Source organism: Natator depressus, chromosome 4, assembly GCF_965152275.1.
Source record: "Natator depressus isolate rNatDep1 chromosome 4, rNatDep2.hap1, whole genome shotgun sequence".
Lineage (NCBI taxonomy): Eukaryota > Metazoa > Chordata > Testudines > Cheloniidae > Natator > Natator depressus.
The window spans coordinates 25115897-25135140 of record NC_134237.1 but is presented as its reverse complement, the minus strand read 5'-3'; the positions used below and the strand labels follow the sequence as shown (position 1 = coordinate 25135140).

At 44.1% G+C, this 19244-nt stretch overlaps 1 protein-coding gene and 1 pseudogene across 3 annotated transcripts in view; one reads left to right on the top strand and one right to left on the bottom strand.

Annotated features, from left to right (window-relative positions):
* The window catches only part of UNC5C (unc-5 netrin receptor C), a 342715-nt gene extending 335257 nt beyond the window's left edge, over positions 1 to 7458 (top strand). For all 3 annotated transcript variants that reach the window (XM_074950645.1, XM_074950643.1, XM_074950644.1), the window contains one exon: positions 289 to 7458. In XM_074950645.1, coding sequence (XP_074806746.1) covers positions 289 to 454 — 166 coding nt within the window. In that variant the 3' untranslated portion in view covers positions 455 to 7458. The remainder of the gene's footprint in view (positions 1 to 288) is intronic.
* LOC141986076 (uncharacterized) lies at positions 6204 to 18766 on the bottom strand (annotated as a pseudogene).
* Positions 18767 to 19244: the final 478 nt, after the last annotated feature.

The window sequence follows — 19244 nt, the reverse complement described above, 5'->3', positions numbered from 1 at the left end:
CACATAGGCAAGAGGACAGTACCAACTGTGAATAGGTGGGGCAGATCCCCATCAGCTGGTGTAAATCGGCCCAGGTCTATTTAAGCCAGGGGTGCAACCCTGATTTACACCAGCTGAAGATCCGATTCAGAAGGCTTCCGTGCACAAGTGCAGTACAAAGACCTACAGACTAGTCACAGTGAACGCTCATGCAGAGTGTACATACTGGGTGTGGTTTGTGAATAGTTTGAATCAGCATTGACAGTGGCAGCCAGTCTTAAAGGACCATTTCCCTTCATTCTGTTGCAGGTACCTAAATTATTTTGCTACAAAATCGAGTCCTACTGGCGTGATCCTAGATCTTTGGGAAGCCCAGAATTTTCCCGATGGCAACCTGAGCATGTTGGCGGCAGTCCTCGAAGAAATGGGAAGACACGAGACAGTTGTTTCTTTAGCGGGAGAAGGAAAATATTGATGCAACCTCGGAATGAAAAAGAAGGAATGGAAATAGGGGAGTGGTATTGCCCTATGAGCTACGAATAAGAAACAAAATGAATACCCAGACCAATGATTTTCACAAAAGACATTTCAGAGAAGAAAAAATCAGCCCTGACTTTCACGTATGTTCTCCTTGTACATTATGACAGGATCTAAAAGAAGTCATGCAAAGTTGTACCTTGAAAATATAAATCAACCTAACGTTCCCCTCAGCTTGGCTGTACACTGCTTGGTACAGGATTTTACAGTTTCCTAGGAAACGCTTTTTATTGCTATCCAGATGTATGGATAAACTTTCTTAACAATCCCAGTTTCTATGGACATTGTTTACATCAAATACCGGACAGGGGTAAGGAGACTGTCCAGGGCTCTTTATATTTTTGTTTAAAGCCATTCTAGACAAAGCTGTGGACAGTTGGTTGTGGCTATTTCGGATGATCAATTTCCAGTGAAATTCAGACTTTAGCTACAAATCCGTGCATCAAGTGTCTCAAAATAATCCTCCCATCATTGTTCTGTTTCTTAGATCTGGTTGTAAGACCAGTGTTTTGAAACGTGTGCATCTGGAAAGCAGATAATCTGGGTGCTAAGCAGGAATGCATGTCTCTCTCCCCGCCTCGCCCAAGGGAATTCCACGGGTTCTTTGTGAAAAATAGCTGTAGGATTGTAGGGAAGATAGGGATTCATTTTCAACTCACAATATAACCCACTCCCTTCTTAAAGAAAGTGTGTGTGCGTGAGAGAGATGCAATTTGGAGCGTGGGTTGGGTGGAAGGAAATAACCCTGCAGATTCTGCTATAATGATTATTTACCGATAAATATCTAGTGCAAGGATTATTATTATTTTATTTTAATTTCTAATTTTGTCAGCAGTAGCATGTATCATTCAAGTGTAGGCAGAACTTGTTCTTTCCCTTCTGGGACTGCGTGGGTTCTTCTAACACACTTCCTTTCAAATGCTACCCTCCCTCCCCTTCTTCAGCCTTTGTGCTCACCCTCCAAGGCCTCTGTTTGCCGACAAGGCATGTTCACATGGTTAGCGTACGCTGGACCAGATCCTCCACTGGTGTAAATTAAAGTCAATGATTTACACCAGCAGAGGATCTAGTTCAATGAGTGCCAACTATCGCACCGTGTGAGCTTCTGCAACGCCCCCTATTTACTAACGATTCGAGGAGCAAACATCTCATTGTTATGCTCGAAGCTGGGGCTGCCCCATGCCAGTGCTGTGAATACACCCTCCCAAACCAACCACACATAGCCCTTAATTTTCCGAAGCACGTGTAGCAAGAGTATGCAGGTACTTCTCGTGAATTGTGGGTGCTCAGCCCCACTGAAAATCAGTCCCTTCGATTTTAATCAAAGGTGTATGTTAGTGGAGGACAGTTATGGAACAGGGAGGCTGCTCCATTTTATTCTACGGGCAAATTCTGCTGTGGGTGATCCATATGGTGAATCTTTACTGCTGCTCTGCCTCCATGCAGGGAAGTGCCACTGGAGACCATGAGAGTTCCACCCCACAGGACAGTGTGGAATAATGGTGTTGAACTGTGCCCTACAGCGGAGCTTTCTCCTCGCTATTTCCACACCCGATAAATGCTCTTCACAGTTGTCTCAGCAGTTACGGCTGGAACTCATTACCGCTGTTGTAGAACGTGCTCATTTGTTTTCATCCCATGTCCCTCGTGGCCATTTTGTCGTGCGCAAACAGCTGATGTGGGGAGTTAGGCAAGTAAAGCTAACTGTTGTTTTTCTGGTTGCCATTTCTTTGCAGACTCGTTTTGCTTTGTGCTTAGTGGGAAGAGTGACTCCTTTGTATGACGCAGGGCATATACTTTCAATATTTCGTCCTAACTTTTCCTTTCACTTCCAATGCTAGGAAAGCATTCTCACCCATGCCAGCGAGCCAGACCCTGGTTACTTTATTTATTTATTTATATTCTCACTTTGTATTCTTCTATGGGATTTTTTTTCTCCTCAGGTTTTAAAGTCTGCATTTTTAAACGTAATTGTGGAAATGTCATTTGTCGAAATGGAAGGCGAATTTCGTCTGACCTTTTCCCCATTTTGACATTTCCGTAGGCTTTTTAGCTTCAGCTCAGTATCACCGACAGTGTATTTATTAAACGCAGGACAATGTTCATAAAACCATTCCCTGGGTGGAGAGCAGTTTGCCAGCAACTCACAAGTGGTGAAACCCAGATATAGACTCAGAGGCTGGTGTGCACAGGTTCTTACCTTCAGAATCTGCCTGCGTTTTAGTGTGGAGTACTCTCTCTGATGCGCTTTCAACCTGATTATCCTTTTCATATGCTGCTTTATAATCCTGTTGTTTTCGGGCCTAATCTAAACCCCATGGAAGTCTTTCCATAGACTTGAGTGGGTTTTGGCTCAGTCTCACCATTTCCCCTACCTTTCCCGCCACTCCCCTCTTGTCTCCAATATGCGTTCCTAACCTAGCCTCATCTATGGCCTTCTGGCTCCTTCATTTCTCCCTCTTTAGGGAAGCAGAGTCCCTGCCTTTCAGCAACATTTTAACCATTTTCCCACGCTCTGTTCCTCCTCAGTGGTGTAAGAGTGGGGCTGAAAGGGTGTCCCAGTTTTCCTCCCTAAGTTACAGCTTTCAGCTCCAAGCAGGTACATCTTTCATACTCCTCCTGGCAGGCTGCTCTTTCAGGACAGGCTGATGCGCTTTTCTGTCTCTCAGCTCCTGCCTTCCCCTCCTAGGAACAGCTTTTGTGGTATAAACCTGTAAGATCCTTTCAACTCGCTACTGTACATTTTCACTCAGTAAGAAAATCTGCAGCCTTCTCACCTTAACCATGAGAGGAAGTTTCTGATAGGCACAGACTAAGCTGCCTTAAGCATAAGCTTGGTGTTGGAGTGCTAGTTGCCGATGGAGTGTCTGTTCTCTGGTTTAAAAAAAAAATCTACAGCTGGGTGATTTTTGTAAGCAATTGTGACAGCAGGTCAACACCATTCTCCATGTACTTCCCTCACTTTGTCGCGAAGGGATTGGTCAGTAGGAAAAGCTTAGCCATAATCTGAGGGGGGTGGAGAGAGAGTGCCTGTCCAAACTAATATTGCCACTTGTTGAGAAAGGTGCTCCTGACTCAGAACCGCGGTTGTGCCTATTCTTCTTCCAGCCCCTCTGCTTGGGTGTCCAGGAATCCGAAAAGATCTCAAGTAATCCAGTGTAGGGACAAAGGTGCTCTTTACTTCCCTTCCCTTCCCTTGCAGTAGGTTCACATGGGTGGCAAGGTCTAATGACACCGTATAGGCTTTTGGTCTAGCCTAAATGTTTCTGTTGAATGGTCCAACATAAATTAACGCTCAAGATTAGCGATAGGTAACCGGTTGTACTTTGCAATCGCACCTCCTTGGATAACTGATTTGGGAATCTGGTGCCCCTCTGAGTCCCATCCAAACCTTTAGCTCTTTCTCGCTTTAACTTCCACATCAATTCAAGCTTCCTTTGTTTTGGGGGTTTTCTTCCGACCCCGAAAAAGGCCAAAGTGGTTCATGGATGGCAGATATATTTGCAGCTCAAAACCCATCTTTCTAAATTCCACTTGGAGTGCTCCACATTCAATATGCATCCGTTCCACTGAGGAAATGGAGGTGGGGTGTGTTTTTGGGGAAGAGAGATACATTTTCAAAATCCCTTTGATGGGAGAAAATAGAAGCAGTCCTTACCTCTGAATGTTTGTACACACTGCCATCTAGTGCTAAGGACCATACTCTTTACGGAATACCGACACCAGCTTAAAACTCATAAAGATTACCTTACATATTACCGGAGGGAAATACATTTTGTGAGCTGGCTGTTTAGAATGGCAATTCAGTTGTGCAGACAGCACCAACTCTTAAGAACTGTCATAACATTTACAGTGGGTGAATCAGCTTGTTTAAAAAATGTCTGCACGCTTCTTATCCTCAACATATTTACTTTTTTTTTACTTTTTTTTTCAAGAAGCTTAATATTTTCATTGCCCACCTCATGTTTTTGAGTTATTGCAATTTTGCTGCTCATTATGCCACCTCCTCATTACATATTGGTTGCTAATGATATAAATAAAATATATATGTTATATATAAATATATGTATAAAAAGTATCTACAGACTTTGAAGAAAATCTTTAATTTCTGATTTAAAATCACTATTGGATGGAGTTGTTTTAGTCTCATTGCTTTGAGTTCTTTTGTGTTGTTTTCCTCGTAAAGGTGGCTGTCAGTGTACTGGATAAGTCCCGTGTAAGTTTTACATGCACACCAGCTGTATCATATTGAACAGTGTGAGACCCGATGATGATGATTTTTATGAACCATGTACGTTCTGAAGCGATTGAGGTCTCTTCAGACAGGATTTGATTTTGTAGGAGATGGTTAGTGACCAAGACAGAAATGTAAACATTCACAGGACATTTAGCTGTTTGGGAGGCATATAGAGCAAAGATATTTCTGTTGATCACCTATAGATGTATTTACACAGAGTAAACCTATCGTCATGGATAGTGTCCTGGTGGGATTCTTGTCTTGCTACCCAAAATAGGACTGGGGTTTTTTTTAACCTCTTAGACTTTGTTGTATGTTTTAGCAGAGTAGTGACTACAGCACTTAGATTAATTTTATACAAGATAATGCGGTTGAGTCTGTTTGATCCTAAGTTCAGGGCACTTTGTAAACTACCTTATTGAGCATTTGAAAATCTTTTCAGGTATTTTTCAGATTGGGTGGCTGGCCCGGAAATGACTAGTCACCCTCAGAGGTCAGTCAAACTGAGGATGCAAGTGGTTTATGAATGAAAACAGAGCCTTTACACCTTCCCCTGTGAGGGACTCCAACGAGGTATTCACTTCAGGGTCACCCTTATTGCTATTTCTCATCTCTATTTTGAGCATTTAGCTTGCAAAGTTTTGTAAGGCACGTTGCAGTATTATGTTCCCATCAAGGTGGGGATTTCACATGAATGCAAAGTTGAAGGGCAATAAAGGATATTTATTGTAAGTGCTAGAGGCCCTTAGCTATTATGGCAGATAAGGGTGGTTGAATAAGCGATTCCTACTTCCTCACAGCCTAGCTGCTGCTTTGGAAAGGACTCTACAGTGAAGTTACAATCCCTTGTCTGCACGCTCCATTTCATTGCAATGGAAAAAAAGTGAAAGCGATGTCCCAAAATTCAGCGTTTAGCATCACTACAAGCTCAGGTAAGCAGAGCTGTGGCAGGAGGGAGGTAATGGTTTCAGTACTAAGAGCGTTGATAACTGCCAAGATAATGCATGGAGATGGGCCTTCACTAAACCCCCAGAACTGAATACTCTGTCTGGTGGCGTGAGCTCATCTCTGGCTACAAACTCATTCACTTACCCCCCATTTAAGCTTGGTATGTCTCAAAGTCCCTCTTCAAGCAATGCCTATACAAAAAATATAAATAATTTCACTCATCTCTATAGGTGAAAGGGTATTTAGCATTTCTTATGATGTCAGTGAAAGTGTACATTACATTAGTGGGTTAGTCTTTGCTACTGTTTACAGAGAAATTAATTGCTATGTGTGTATTGTACTCTGGATTTGACCTTCTCATTGCAGGAGACTCAATAGTTCTAGCACCAAGCTAACTGCTGGGTTTTCTTTTAAGAACCCAGATGTCACATCATTCAAAGCAGGATATCGATTTCTGGATGAAAATTTTGATTTCTGGTGGCATCCAGGGGCAGAACAAGCCTTAGCTGAGAACAGCTAGCTTTGTTTGCCAGAGCTTAGGTGGCCATTTCCACCAATCTACAGGAATGTGTAAACCAAGGATCCTAAAAAGAAATAACCCTACAAAATAAACAAGACTATAAAGAGCGAACTACATGGTGAGCTCTCATTCTCCAACCCCTGCATCAGCCACCAACCCCTCCAGAGCAGGGCATAAAACACAATCAGTATTGAGCATTTGTTCTCCCCAGCTGTAGTACAGGATGTACATGTTCGACTTCATTTAGTAAAATGCCCTCTTTCCATTTAATACTGAATAGTGACATGCAGATCACCCAGTCAATACCTTTTTAAAACACAGAGGTCTCTAACAAAGGAAAATCTTGCATGGCCTATGCTTTGAAGGTATGTCACAGTTCCACTACAGACACGTTACTTAAGGTTGTGGGAATTTGGTTTTTTTGCGTGATGTTTCGATACCAAGATGTATTTTGTTTGGTTTTCATTTTCCTGTTGCTGTATCTTCTATGCAATTCCTTTTCTAAAGAATTACTAACAGAGAAGTGCTAGCCATTGCATTATTTGTATTGCTGTACAGTGGAGGTGTGGTTTACTAGTTCTGAGTGTGCCTCTTCTCCCTTTTTTCTCCTTCCCTCTGTTTGTAAATGCCTGCATTTATTCTGTCAGCCTGACATGTACAAAGTGTAAGAAAGAATTTTTAAACAGGTAATAAATTATATTTATAAGCAACTAGAAAAAACAACCTGGTGTCCAAATAAGCATCCCTTTGTGCTCTTTGAACTGTCATCTTGGAAGGTGCTGTTTGTTTTTATATTTTTGCACATCCGTGTCCTCAAGCAAAGTGGTTTTTGGATATAAACATATGCCAGGACCCAGTCTTACTCCTAAAATGCTGCACAAGAGAAGCAGGGATCAGTACAACAAATTTATGGAGGGACATCATGTCCTGCAATTTGAAGTGAACTAAAAAAATTTGGGGAGGGGAAAAGAGTGAAGAGATGCTGAGATTTTTATTTTCAATATGCCTGTCCAAGGTGTTGCATCTGACTGACACACAGCCCCTGGGGGGTTTATAACCCAGAAATTACAAGAATCTGCAGAAGCAGGACCATGTGGTTACCACTATTTGAGTTAAGATCCATTTGGGGGGATTGAATATCAGTATTTCAATGTGTTTTTGGTTATTGTACCTCCATCAGACTCTCATGAGTAACAAAGTGTCTAGCACGGTCCGGCCATTATTGCAGCATTTAAGATCAATGTAAGAGTAAACAATGGAAGTTTGTGTCCGTATGTCTCCTGGGTGCTGGCAGACGCGGTACGGCATTGCTACACAGTAGCAGCAACCCATTGCCTTCTGGCAGCAGATGGTGCAGTATGACTGATAGCCGTCCTCGTCATGTCCGAGGTGCTCCTGGCCACGTCGGCTGGGAGCGCCTGGGCAGACATGGGCGCAGGGACTAAATTTTTGGTGACTTGACCAGGTCATTCTCTTTAGTCCTGCAGTCAGTCGTATTGAACCGTCTAATGGTGAGCAGGCAGGCAATACGGATTGCTAGCAGTTGTATTGTACCATCTTCTGCCGGGCAGGCAAGAGATGACGATGGCTAGCAATCGTACTGTGCCATCTTCTGCCGAGCAGCCATGAGATGTGGATGGCTTGCAGTCCTTCTGCACCGTCTGCTGCCAGCCAAAGATGTAAAAGATAGATGGAGTGGATCAAAACAAGAAATAGACCAGATTTGTTTTGTACTCATTTGCCTCCTGCCCTGTCTAGGGGACTCATTCCTCTAGGTCACACTGCAGTCACTCACAGAGAAGGTGCTGCGAGGTAGATCTAGCCATGTATCAATCAGAGGCCAGGCTAACCTCCTTGTTCCAATAAGAACAATAACTTAGGTGCACCATTTCTTATTGGAACCCTCCGTGAAGTCCTGCCTGAACTACTCCTTGATGTAAAGCCACCCCCTTTGTGGATTTTAGCCTCCTGAAGCCAACCCTGTAAGCCGTGTCGTCAGTCGCCCCTCCCTCCGTCAGAGCAACGGCAGACAATCATTCCGCGCCTTTTTTCTGTGCGGACGCCATACCAAGGCAAGCATGGAGTCCGCTCAGCTCACTTTGGCAATTAGGAGCACATTAAACACCACACGCATTATCCAGCAGTATATGCAGCACCAGAACCTGGCAAAGCGCTACCGGGCGAGGAGGCGACGTCAGCGCGGTCACGTGAGTGATCAGGACATGGACACAGATTTCTCTGAAAGCATGGGCCCTGCCAATGCATGCATAATGGTGCTAATGGGGCAGGTTCATGCTGTGGAACGCCGATTCTGGGCTCGGGAAACAAGCACAGACTGGTGGGACCGCATAGTGTTGCAGGTCTGGGACGATTCCCAGTGGCTGCAAAACTTTCGCATGCGTAAGGGCACTTTCATGGAACTTTGTGACTTGCTTTCCCCTGCCCTGAAGCGCATGAATACCAAGATGAGAGCAGCCCTCACAGTTGAGAAACGAGTGGCGATAGCCCTGTGGAAGCTTGCAACGCCAGACAGCTACCGGTCAGTTGGGAATCAATTTGGAGTGGGCAAATCTACTGTGGGGGCTGCTGTGATGCAAGTAGCCCACGCAATCAAAGATCTGCTGATATCAAGGGTAGTGACCTTGGGAAATGTGCAGGTCATAGTGGATGGCTTTGCTGCAATGGGATTCCCTAACTGTGGTGGGGCCATAGACGGAACCCATATCCCTATCTTGGCACCGGAGCACCAAGCCGGCGAGTACATAAACCGCAAGGGGTACTTTTCAATAGTGCTGCAAGCTCTGGTGGATCACAAGGGACGTTTCACCAACATCAACGTGGGATGGCCGGGAAAGGTACATGACGCTCGCATCTTCAGGAACTCTGGTCTGTTTCAAAAGCTTCAAGAAGGGACTTTATTCCCAGACCAGAAAATAACTGTTGGTGATGTTGAAATGCCTATATGTATCCTTGGGGACCCAGCCTACCCCTTAATGCCATGGCTCATGAAGCCGTACACAGGCAGCCTGGACAGCAGTCAGGAGCTGTTCAACTACAGGCTGAGCAAGTGCAGAATGGTGGTAGAATGTGCATTTGGACGTTTAAAGGCGCGCTGGCGCAGTTTACTGACTCGGTTAGACCTCAGCGAAACCAATATTCCCACTGTTATTACTGCTTGCTGTGTGCTCCACAATATCTGTGAGAGTAAGGGGGAGACGTTTATGGCGGGGTGGGAGGTTGAGGCAAATCGCCTGGCTGCTGGTTATGCGCAGCCAGACACCAGGGCGGTTAGAAGAGCACAGGAGGGTGCGGTACGCATCAGAGAGGCTTTGAAAACCAGTTTCATGACTGGCCAGGCTACGGTGTGAAAGTTCTGTTTGTTTCTCCTTGATGAAACCCCCCGCCCCTTGGTTCACTCTACTTCCTTGTAAGCTAACCACCCTCCCCTCCTCCCTTTGATCACCTCTTGCAGAGGCAATAAAGTCATTGTTGCTTCACATTCATGCATTCTTTATTCATTCATCACACAAATAGGGGGATGACTACCAAGGTAGCCCAGGAGGGGTGGTGGAGGAGGGAAGGAAAATGCCACACAGCACTTTAAAAGTTTACAACTTTATTGAATGACAGCCTTCTTTTTTTGGGGCAATCCTCTGTGGTGGAGTGGCTGGTTGGCCGGTGGCCCCCCCACCGCGTTCTTGGGCGTCTGGGTGTGGAGGCTATGGAACTTGGGGAGGAGGGCGGTTGGTTACACAGGGGCTGTAGTGGCAGTCTGTGCTCCAGCTGCCTTTGCTGCAGCTCAACCATACACTGGAGCATACTGGTTTGGTCCTCCAGCAGCCTCAGCATTGAATCCTGCCTCCTCTCATCACGCTGTCGCCACATTCGAGCTTCAGCCCTCTCTTCAGCCCGCCACTTACTCTCTTCAGCCCGCCACCTCTCCTCCTGGTCATTTTGTGCTTTCCTGCAGTCTGACATTATTTGCCTCCACGCATTCGTCTGTGCTCTGTCAGTGTGGGAGGACAGCATGAGCTCGGAGAACATTTCATCTCGAGTGCGTTTTTTTTTCTTTCTAATCTTCACTAGCCTCTGGGAAGGAGAAGATCCTGTGATCATTGAAACACATGCAGCTGGTGGAGAAAAGAAAAGGGACAGCGGTATTTAAAAAGACACATTTTATAAAACACTGGCTACACTCTTTCAGGGTAAACCTTGCTGTTAACATTACATACATAGCACATGTGCTGTCGTTACAAGGTCGCATTTTGCCTCCCCCCACCGCGTGGCTACCCCCTCAACCCTCCCCCCTCCCTGTGGCTAACAGCAGGGAACATTTCTGTTCAGCCGCAGGCAAACAGCCCAGCAGGAATGGGCTCCTCTGAGTGTCCCCTGAAGAAAAGCACCCTATTTCAACCAGGTGACCATGGATTATATCTCACTCTCCTGAGGATAACACATGAACGGATGTTGCTTGAACGCCAGCAAACATACACTGCAATGCTTTGTTGTACAATGATTCCCGAGTACGTGTTACTGGCCTGGAGTGGTATAGTGTCCTACCATGAAGGACGCAATAAGTCTGCCCTCCCCAGAAACCTTTTGCAAAGGCTTTGGGAGTATATCCAGGAGAGCCGCGAATGCCAGGGCAGAGTAATCCTTTCACATGCTTGCTTTTAAACCATGTATAGTATTTTAAAAGGTACACTCACCAGAGGTCCCTTCTCCGCCTGCTGGGTCCAGGAGGCAGCCTTGGGTGGGTTCAGGGGGTACTGGCTCCAGGTCCAGGGTGAGAAACAGTTCCTGGCTGTCGGGAAAACCGGTTTCTCCGCTTGCTTGCTGTGAGCTATCTACAACCTCCTCCTCATCATCATCTTCTTCGTCCCCAAAACCTGCTTCCGTATTGCCTCCATCTCCATTGAAGGAGTCAAACAACACGGCTGGGGTAGTGGTGGCTGAACCCCCTAAAATGGCATGCAGCTCATCATAGAAGCGGCATGTTTGGGGCTCTGACCCGGAGCGGCCGTTCGCCTCTCTGGTTTTCTGATAGGCTTGCCTCAGCTCCTTCAGTTTCACGCGGCACTGCTTCGGGTCCCTGTTATGGCCTCTGTCCTTCATGCCCTGGGAGATCTTGACAAAGGTTTTGGCATTTCGAAAACTGGAACGGAGTTCTGATAGCACGGATTCCTCTCCCCATACAGCGATCAGATCCCGTACCTCCCGTTCGGTCCATGCTGGAGCTCTTTTGCGATTCTGAGACTCCATCATGGTCACCTCTGCTGATGAGCTCTGCATGGTCACCTGCAGCTTGCCACGCTGGCCAAACAGGAAATGAGATTCAAAAGTTCGCGGTTCTTTTCCTGTCTACCTGGCCAGTGCATCTGAGTTGAGAGTGCTGTCCAGAGCGGTCAAAATGGAGCACTCTGGGATAGCTCCCGGAGGCCAATACCGTCGAATTGTGTCCACAGTACCCCAAATTCGACCCGGCAAGGCCGATTTAAGCGCTAATCCGCTTGTCAGGGGTGGAGTAAGGAAATCGATTTTAAGAGCCCTTTAAGTCGAAATAAAGGGCTTCATCGTGTGGATGGGTGCAGGTTTACATCGATTTAATGCTGCTAAATTCGACCTAAAGTCCTAGTGTAGACCAGGGCTTAGGCAGGGCAAAATTTGGACTTAAGTTGAAAGAAATATGCCTAGAGCACAGGTGTATTTAGTGAGGCTTTGGGGGAAATGGTGTCATATTCCTTTACCATGCAGCAGACCCGTAGCCTTGAAAAGCTTCACAAGAGCAGAACGTATAATAATAAACTATCAAGTTATTTAATTTTAAACCCACATAAGGACCCTGAGATCCTCCTACTCTGACCTCCCATATAGCCCCACTGCATTACATTTCACCCAATAGCGTTAGGTGGACTTTAGCCTTCTGAGGACTCGTAGGTTAAGTGTTGTGTACCACAGGCAAAGAACAGAAGAGACCAAGGCGTGACCACTGCCAGGGAATTGATTAGCTGAGATAAGCCCAGATGGTACTGCTCAGGATTGTAGAGTCTACCATTCCTTTTGGGAACAGCCAGGACAGTGGAAGGCTAATTTTACTGTTTTCTCTTCCATAGGGGAGGAAAATGCCATTGTACCAGGTTAAAAAAGTTTTCATACCTCAATACAGTGGAGGGTTAAGCACAGAAAGAGCTCAGGAGGCGAGGATCTCATTCTTGGGCTGCCTGCACTGTGTAAACTGATGCATCTGATATCAGATCCCAGCAGATGGCTGAAGCCAATATTCAACTCTTCTCCCACTGATAGGGACAATCTTGAAATGAGGTGGTTTTGTACTAGTAAGAGTATGCTAGGCCTCTCATTCAAAGGGGCTTTGCACACTAACTATTTACACCCACAGGGCAACTGTTGCCAACCTCACATCTAGCAATATCTGATTTTTTTCCTCAGAGGCCCAGCTCCTAGAGTTATTAAAACTGAAGTGGAGTTGAGTAGTTTTCTAGCTACCATGATTGCAGAGAAAAGCTTGAACACATGACTTGAGTACACCCAGAAGGTACAGAAACCAGAAAGCAATTAAAAACCCAAAATAATGTAAAGCCTTCATGATTTTTGAATGCTTGGAGTTAATGATAGATACTGCCCACTTCAGGGAAGTAGTTGAGAGTCCCCTGTTTAGACACTCAGCCTGATTCTCTCCTCAATTACCATACACTGGTGTGGAGTCAAAAGTAATGGAGTTACTCCTAATGGAGCTATATGGCATGGATGGGAAGATCAGAATCAAGACCAATATTGAAAATGTACCCAATGCCCAGCTGCCAAGGTTAAAAGCCTAGTCCAGGGCAGACATGAAGTGGTCTGGTGAATCTCACCCCACCCAATCTTCCCCTGAGGAAACACACAGCTTGGCCCAGTGTCTGATTTAGGGGGGAAAAAAAACCTAGAAGCAGTGGGGGATGAAGCATGGCTCCTTCCTGCACTATGCCCAGCTCAAACCAGAGCTCTACTTAAACCTTAAAGAACCACGTGAATCACCACAACTGAAATGCTGGCTAGAGGCTTACCCTCACCTCTGCCTCTTTTTTGGAGGCCTGTGCAGCCTTTATTAGATAGGTTACTTCATGAGTGATGTCTTCATCCCCTCCCTGACTTGAGATTATCAGGGTTAAATTTAACCCTGAGAGAGGACTAAATTTAACTTGGTTGGCCTCAGTGACTTCACCAGGGGTGAAACTGGATTAATGTCTTTTCACACTTGGTGCAGCAGTGGAAGAACCCAGCTTCCTGGATCAGTTTCAAAAGCCGGTCTTCAAATAGCTGAAAGCTATTTCATGCCCCCTTCAAGTTTCCCCATAAACATGCATGTGTCTTTACAAGGTCTTCCATACACAAGGGATCAATGTTCTTTCATCAGCCAGAAAGCAATCCTACCAATCCTAACCCACTAAGCTACTGCAGGGTGGGTCAGACAGACAATTTATGGTTCTATTACCCTTTAGTTGCTTGAGTAGTCATCCCCTTGGAATCAATGGGCTGTGCAAGTGCTCTGCATTGTGGGGTGTGGAATCAGGCCCTGTGCCTATTTATTTCTAAAGCATTTTTGAAGAAGACAGACAAACTGTTATACCAATAACAAACTAGCAGGATCTTAAAAGGGAATAAGGCAAAATGCCACATTTATTGTGAATGCAGAAAGAATTTTAGTAAGCAGTTACAGCTATAACATTCCATTTAATCTCATTTATTCACATTCATTCGCACACACACACCAGGTTCTGCAAGGTTGTTATCGTTGGTCTTGCCAAGCCACTGCCCAGGTGGCATGGACATGAGGAGGGCCTTGTTAGATGCACATCTGATGCTCCTATAAGTTGGTTTGCAGAATCAGACCCCAAAGTTCTCACTTTCTAGAGTCCCATTTTTAATAGGAATTTCTTCCTATGCCAGTCTATGGGAATTGCTTCATCATGCTGTTGCTGAATCAGCCAGCAGATGGCATATTCCTGATGGCCCCATGCTGCCAGACGTTATCTTGTTCTTAGGTTCTCCCATCCTTGGGACTGTTGGGTGGATTCCAGTCTGACCCCTGGGGGTCCTCTAGTTGTTGCCACTTGAGGCCTTCTTCAGCTGATTGAAACTGGATTCTTAAACTAGCACCTCCCTGTTCATTTATTTATTATCCATGCCAAACATCCATCCACATACATCCTATCTATCTCTATTTTAGATCACACTAGTTAAAGCAAGATAAATACAACAAAAAGGGCAGGGAGTCTGTGCTGTTTGTTATTACAAAGTATCGCTTTGAGTCTGTGTGAGTAGTTGGTTCTCAAAGCAATACTTCTTAACCAGACTGTCTTAGGATGTACTAAGACCATTAGCAGCTGGCAACTTTCACACAGAGGGAGAGAAACAGTAAAAAACAGGAGACCTCTTAATTAGTAAGACCCTAGAATTTAAACTATGGGGAATCAAACTCATCTGTGATTTTAATCCAGAACTTCTTTAATATGATCTAGTGTAACCCATACAGGATACTGCACCCTTTGAGTATGCCAGATGAGCACAGATCTTGGTCAAAATACAAGCAGTGGATAAACACTGTTGACTACGCAGATGTTGCTTTGGTTTTTACCATTATGCTTATGGAGGTTGCCAAGTCAAGACCACACAGTTCCATCAACTTTAGTGGAACCAGTCCTGCAGAGGTAGACCCATAGCAACACAAGGTTGAACTTTTAGGTCTGTCAAACAATTTAAAAAAGTTAATGGCACTCTCAATAGAAGAGCATTTAAATGTTTTTTGGAGGTTTTCTACATTTTCAAATATATTGAATTACAAAACTGAGTACAGAGTACAGTGCTCACTTTCTTTAAATACAAAGATTCAAGGTAAACATAGTATTTCAATTCATCTAATACAAGTACTGTAGTGCAGTTTCTTTATCATGAAAGTTGCACTTACAAATGTAGATGTACAAACACTGCATTCAAAAACAAATCAATGTAAAACTTGAGGCTACAAGTCCGTTCAGTCACCCCACCAGACAAACAAGTTTGGTTACATTTTGTAGGCGATAATGCTACCTGCTTCTTGTTTACAATGTCACAAGAAAGAGAGACTAGGTGTTTGCATGGCACTGTTGTAGTCATCACCACAAGATATTCATGTGCTAAAAAGATTCATGTCCCTAAATGCTTCAACCACCATTCCAGAGGACATGTAAGTAACCTCTGACGACACTTCTTCTGTCTCTAAAAAGACAAATAAAAACCTATAACCTGTGGGGGTGGAAAAATACCGTTCTGGGAAATGGATCCTCTTCTGTTCTCTGCCATTGCCAAGCTGTTGCATTTTGACCAGTTCTTGATGCACAAAGAAGTCAGCATGACCAGATAATTGAAGGACTTAACTGTGGAGGAGGCTTTTAATTTCTTCAAATCTAGACAAAGGGTAGGTGGGGGAAGGAATTTGTAGGAAAAAAGCTGGATGAGTCACCCTCTCAGGAAGGTTAGTAGTAAGCAGAGAGTCCATAGGGAATGGACAAGAGGAGTTGATCAGCCAAAAAAGGAAAAAGGTTAGAAGAGTATAAAAATAAAACAAAATTCTATAAAGAAAAAAGGATGCTAGAGGTTGGGTTGCTACAGTGTAGACAGGAACGAGATTAAAGATAATGGCCCCAACACTAAATGAAAACAGTATTCAATAATATGGAATGTGTTTAAGGCAGTATGTCTGCTGGGAAAGAGTCTAAAAATAGAGGTGGAAAAGAGCATACTAAGCTTTTAAGTTGGGGGGTTGTAGAGAATTTGCATCCCAAAAATGGGGATCTGACACTGTAGTCCAGTAACAAGGATTTTTAATAAGTGTATGTGGGAGCAGTACCATATGACAACTGAAGTCTAACTAATTACCTACATTAAGGGGGGGGAGAAAAAGGAAGGAGTAATCTAGGTAATTGGATACCTGTTAGTCTGACCTCAGTAGTCTGCAAGGTTTTGGAGCAAATGGTGAAAAAAAATTTAGAGGTAAAATGTTAAGGGGATGTAATGCAACACTAGTTTACCAGAGGTAGATCATACCAAACTATCCTAATTTCTTTTGAAAAAAGAGTTTAAGTGCAATTGTATTTGCTCTACTGTACTTTGGTAAAACATTTGACATGGCACCGCATGGGACATTAGTTAAATTAGGGAAGATGGAGATCAAGACATGTATTGTAGGTGGATCAGAAATTGGCTGAAGGTAACTGGTTGTGCTGAAAAAGGGAATTATAGGACTGGAAGGAGGTTACTAGTGGAGATCAAGGATCTTAGCCAATACTTTTGTTACCTTGGTACAAAAAGTTGAAGTATGCTAATGAAGTTTGCTGATAAATGTGGGGGGCCCCAGCAATACAGAAGAGGAGGATCCAAATATTATACAGAGAGATCTGGGCAACCTTGTAGGCTGGAGTAACAGAAATGGGATGAAATTAAATAGTACACAGTTCAAGGTCATGCACTTCGGTTTTCTTAAGAATTTCTTCTACAAGTTGGGGCTCTTCAGTTGGAAGGGAGGAGGAAAGTGACCTGGGTGTGTGGGTTGATCATAAAATGTGAGCCACCAGTGCAATGTGGCTTTGAAAGAGGCAAATGTGACCTTCAGAGGTAATTAGGAGAGGTATTTCCAGTAGAGGGGGAGAAGTTAGTGCTGTTGTACAGGACATTGTTCAGACCTCATGTGGAATATTGTGTACAAATCTGGTCACCTATGTTCAAGATCTTAATTTAAACTGGAACAGGTACAGACAAGAGCTACTAGGATGATCAGGGAAATGGAGGGACTTTGCTTGTTTAGTCTCATTTGACTAGAAGAGCTTGGCTTTATAGTCTCAAGAGAAGGCTGAGAGGGGTAAGATTGTTCTCCATAAATAGATTAGAGGGTAAATAGCTGTAATAGTTTTTGACCCTCTCTGGTAAAGGACAAGAGAACATGGGGCTATAAACTGGCCATGAACAAATTTAGCCTGGAAATTAGAAGGAAGTTTCTAGCCATCAGAGGAGAGGTTCTGGAACAGCCCCCCACTGGCAGATACAGGAAAAAAGTTTAGTCAGAACAGGACAAGTCAGATTGTTAGTGACTTTAGGAATATTAAGTCTTCAGCAGCATGTGGGTGTGGGTCACTTGTCAGGATTATCTCTGTATCATGTTTACTAGTTTCCCTGCTATTGCCAGGGCCTCCTGTTCTCTGCATGTGGCACACAGTCTAGCCTTCCATGGGTCTTATTTACATCACAGCTTCCAGAACCCATGTGGCAGGATGTCAAGGCAGAGGTCTTGTTATACAAGACAGAGGAAGTGAGAAGGTTGTTATGAAAACAGACTTCCTCTCAGTACTACAAAGTAAGATAGACTCGAGACTTATTTCTGTAAGAATTTGTAGCCTAAAATTTTAGAAATAAAAAACTTACCACATTTTATCCATCTCCTTTATATAGCAAAAAGTCTACTCCTTCCTCTCTGTACAAGGACAGGCTTGGCCATGTTTTATTTCAGGGAGCGGTTACTTGAATTGGTCTGTGTGTTGGTCTGAAGATAAGACAACCTGTGAAGAACACATGAACAGCAAGGCCAGCCACCAGATGGGAACTATTAGTTAGGTTTGCTCTAACATTGGGCCACTAATGAGTATGCACTGCCAATGGACTTTGGCAGAGTAGTCCACACCATGTCCTGTCAAGGCAAACAGCACCTCCTGAATAGGTTTCTTCAAGTCTAGAGGGTTTATTCATTCAGTGGCTCCTAGGCTTTTAGCCTTGGCAAATTTATCTTTGTTGATGTCCATCCCAATGATCTGGGAAGCACCAGCTGACTTACAGCCAGAGAGGCTAATTCCTCCTCAACTGAAGATGGCACATGAAATGATTTCTGCTACATACAGTTCGTTAATATGCTAAGAAAGCAATTATGCCATTTGTCCTTGAAAATGGCCTGTGTACACAGAAGTACATACAAGTATTGATGGCAGCCCATATCCAGTGGAAAACCCACAACCAAGCAGACAGACTTCATTCAGAGGAGACGACGCAGCAGCAATTCTTGCCGAGACAGAATTGGCCACAACTGTATTCTACAAAGGTGCTGATTATCCACAGGAATCAGTGGATCTGCTTCCCTTGGGAGGTGAGTGTGCAGTTCTTGTGACTCAGAGAAGCGGCTGGGAGACATCCAGACTTGACAGTTCTTTAAGGCATGGCTAATATTGTCAGTGGGTGAGATATAGGTAACAAAGTTAAAGACTCAGTCTTCAGGCAACAGTTGACGTCAGGATTCAAAACAGGAGCTGCATTCACCACACTGAGGGAGACAGAGAGAGAGAGAAGACTTGGTCTCTTAGGAAAAGGCCAACAGATTTGGTCTTAAATGCTCCTGAACCAAACAGCCTCATGATTAACTGCCAGGCAACAAGTCTGTCTGGCTTTTCAATCAAGCATTGTTTGTATTATGCGGTCTTCTGAAAAAAGTCTGCTTTACCTGTCAGCTGGAGATAGGGAAGCATCATTTTTAGTACTTGAAGTGTACAAAGAGTTTATTCACAAAATTTAACAGCAGCTAAGCTTTAAGAATTCTCATCTAATTTTAGATAACTATCAAGAATGAGGTTTATACAGTTACAATACTCCATCCAAGAGGTGAATTTTCTTCCTTAAAGCTATTCAATTGTAAGCAAAAGGATGAATTGCAAGTCTCAACTTAATATAGGCCCTGTTACCCAAGTTATTTCTATTCCAGTGACAGGGAATTTAATAAGTTTTGCTTGGTGGCCTCCCAGTGCTCATTAGACGAAAGAAAGCCAGTAGTCCCCCTGCTGAGTGAAAATGTTGAGATGGCTTTGTACTGAGCAGGCAACCATTGAGTAATACATTTTAGAATCTGGGTTAGAGAACCAGAAGAGGCCTAAAGGAGATTTGCTTCCCCTTCACTGCATGCTGATCTAGCACTAAGCATTAATCTGTATATTAGAAAGCTACATTTTGACT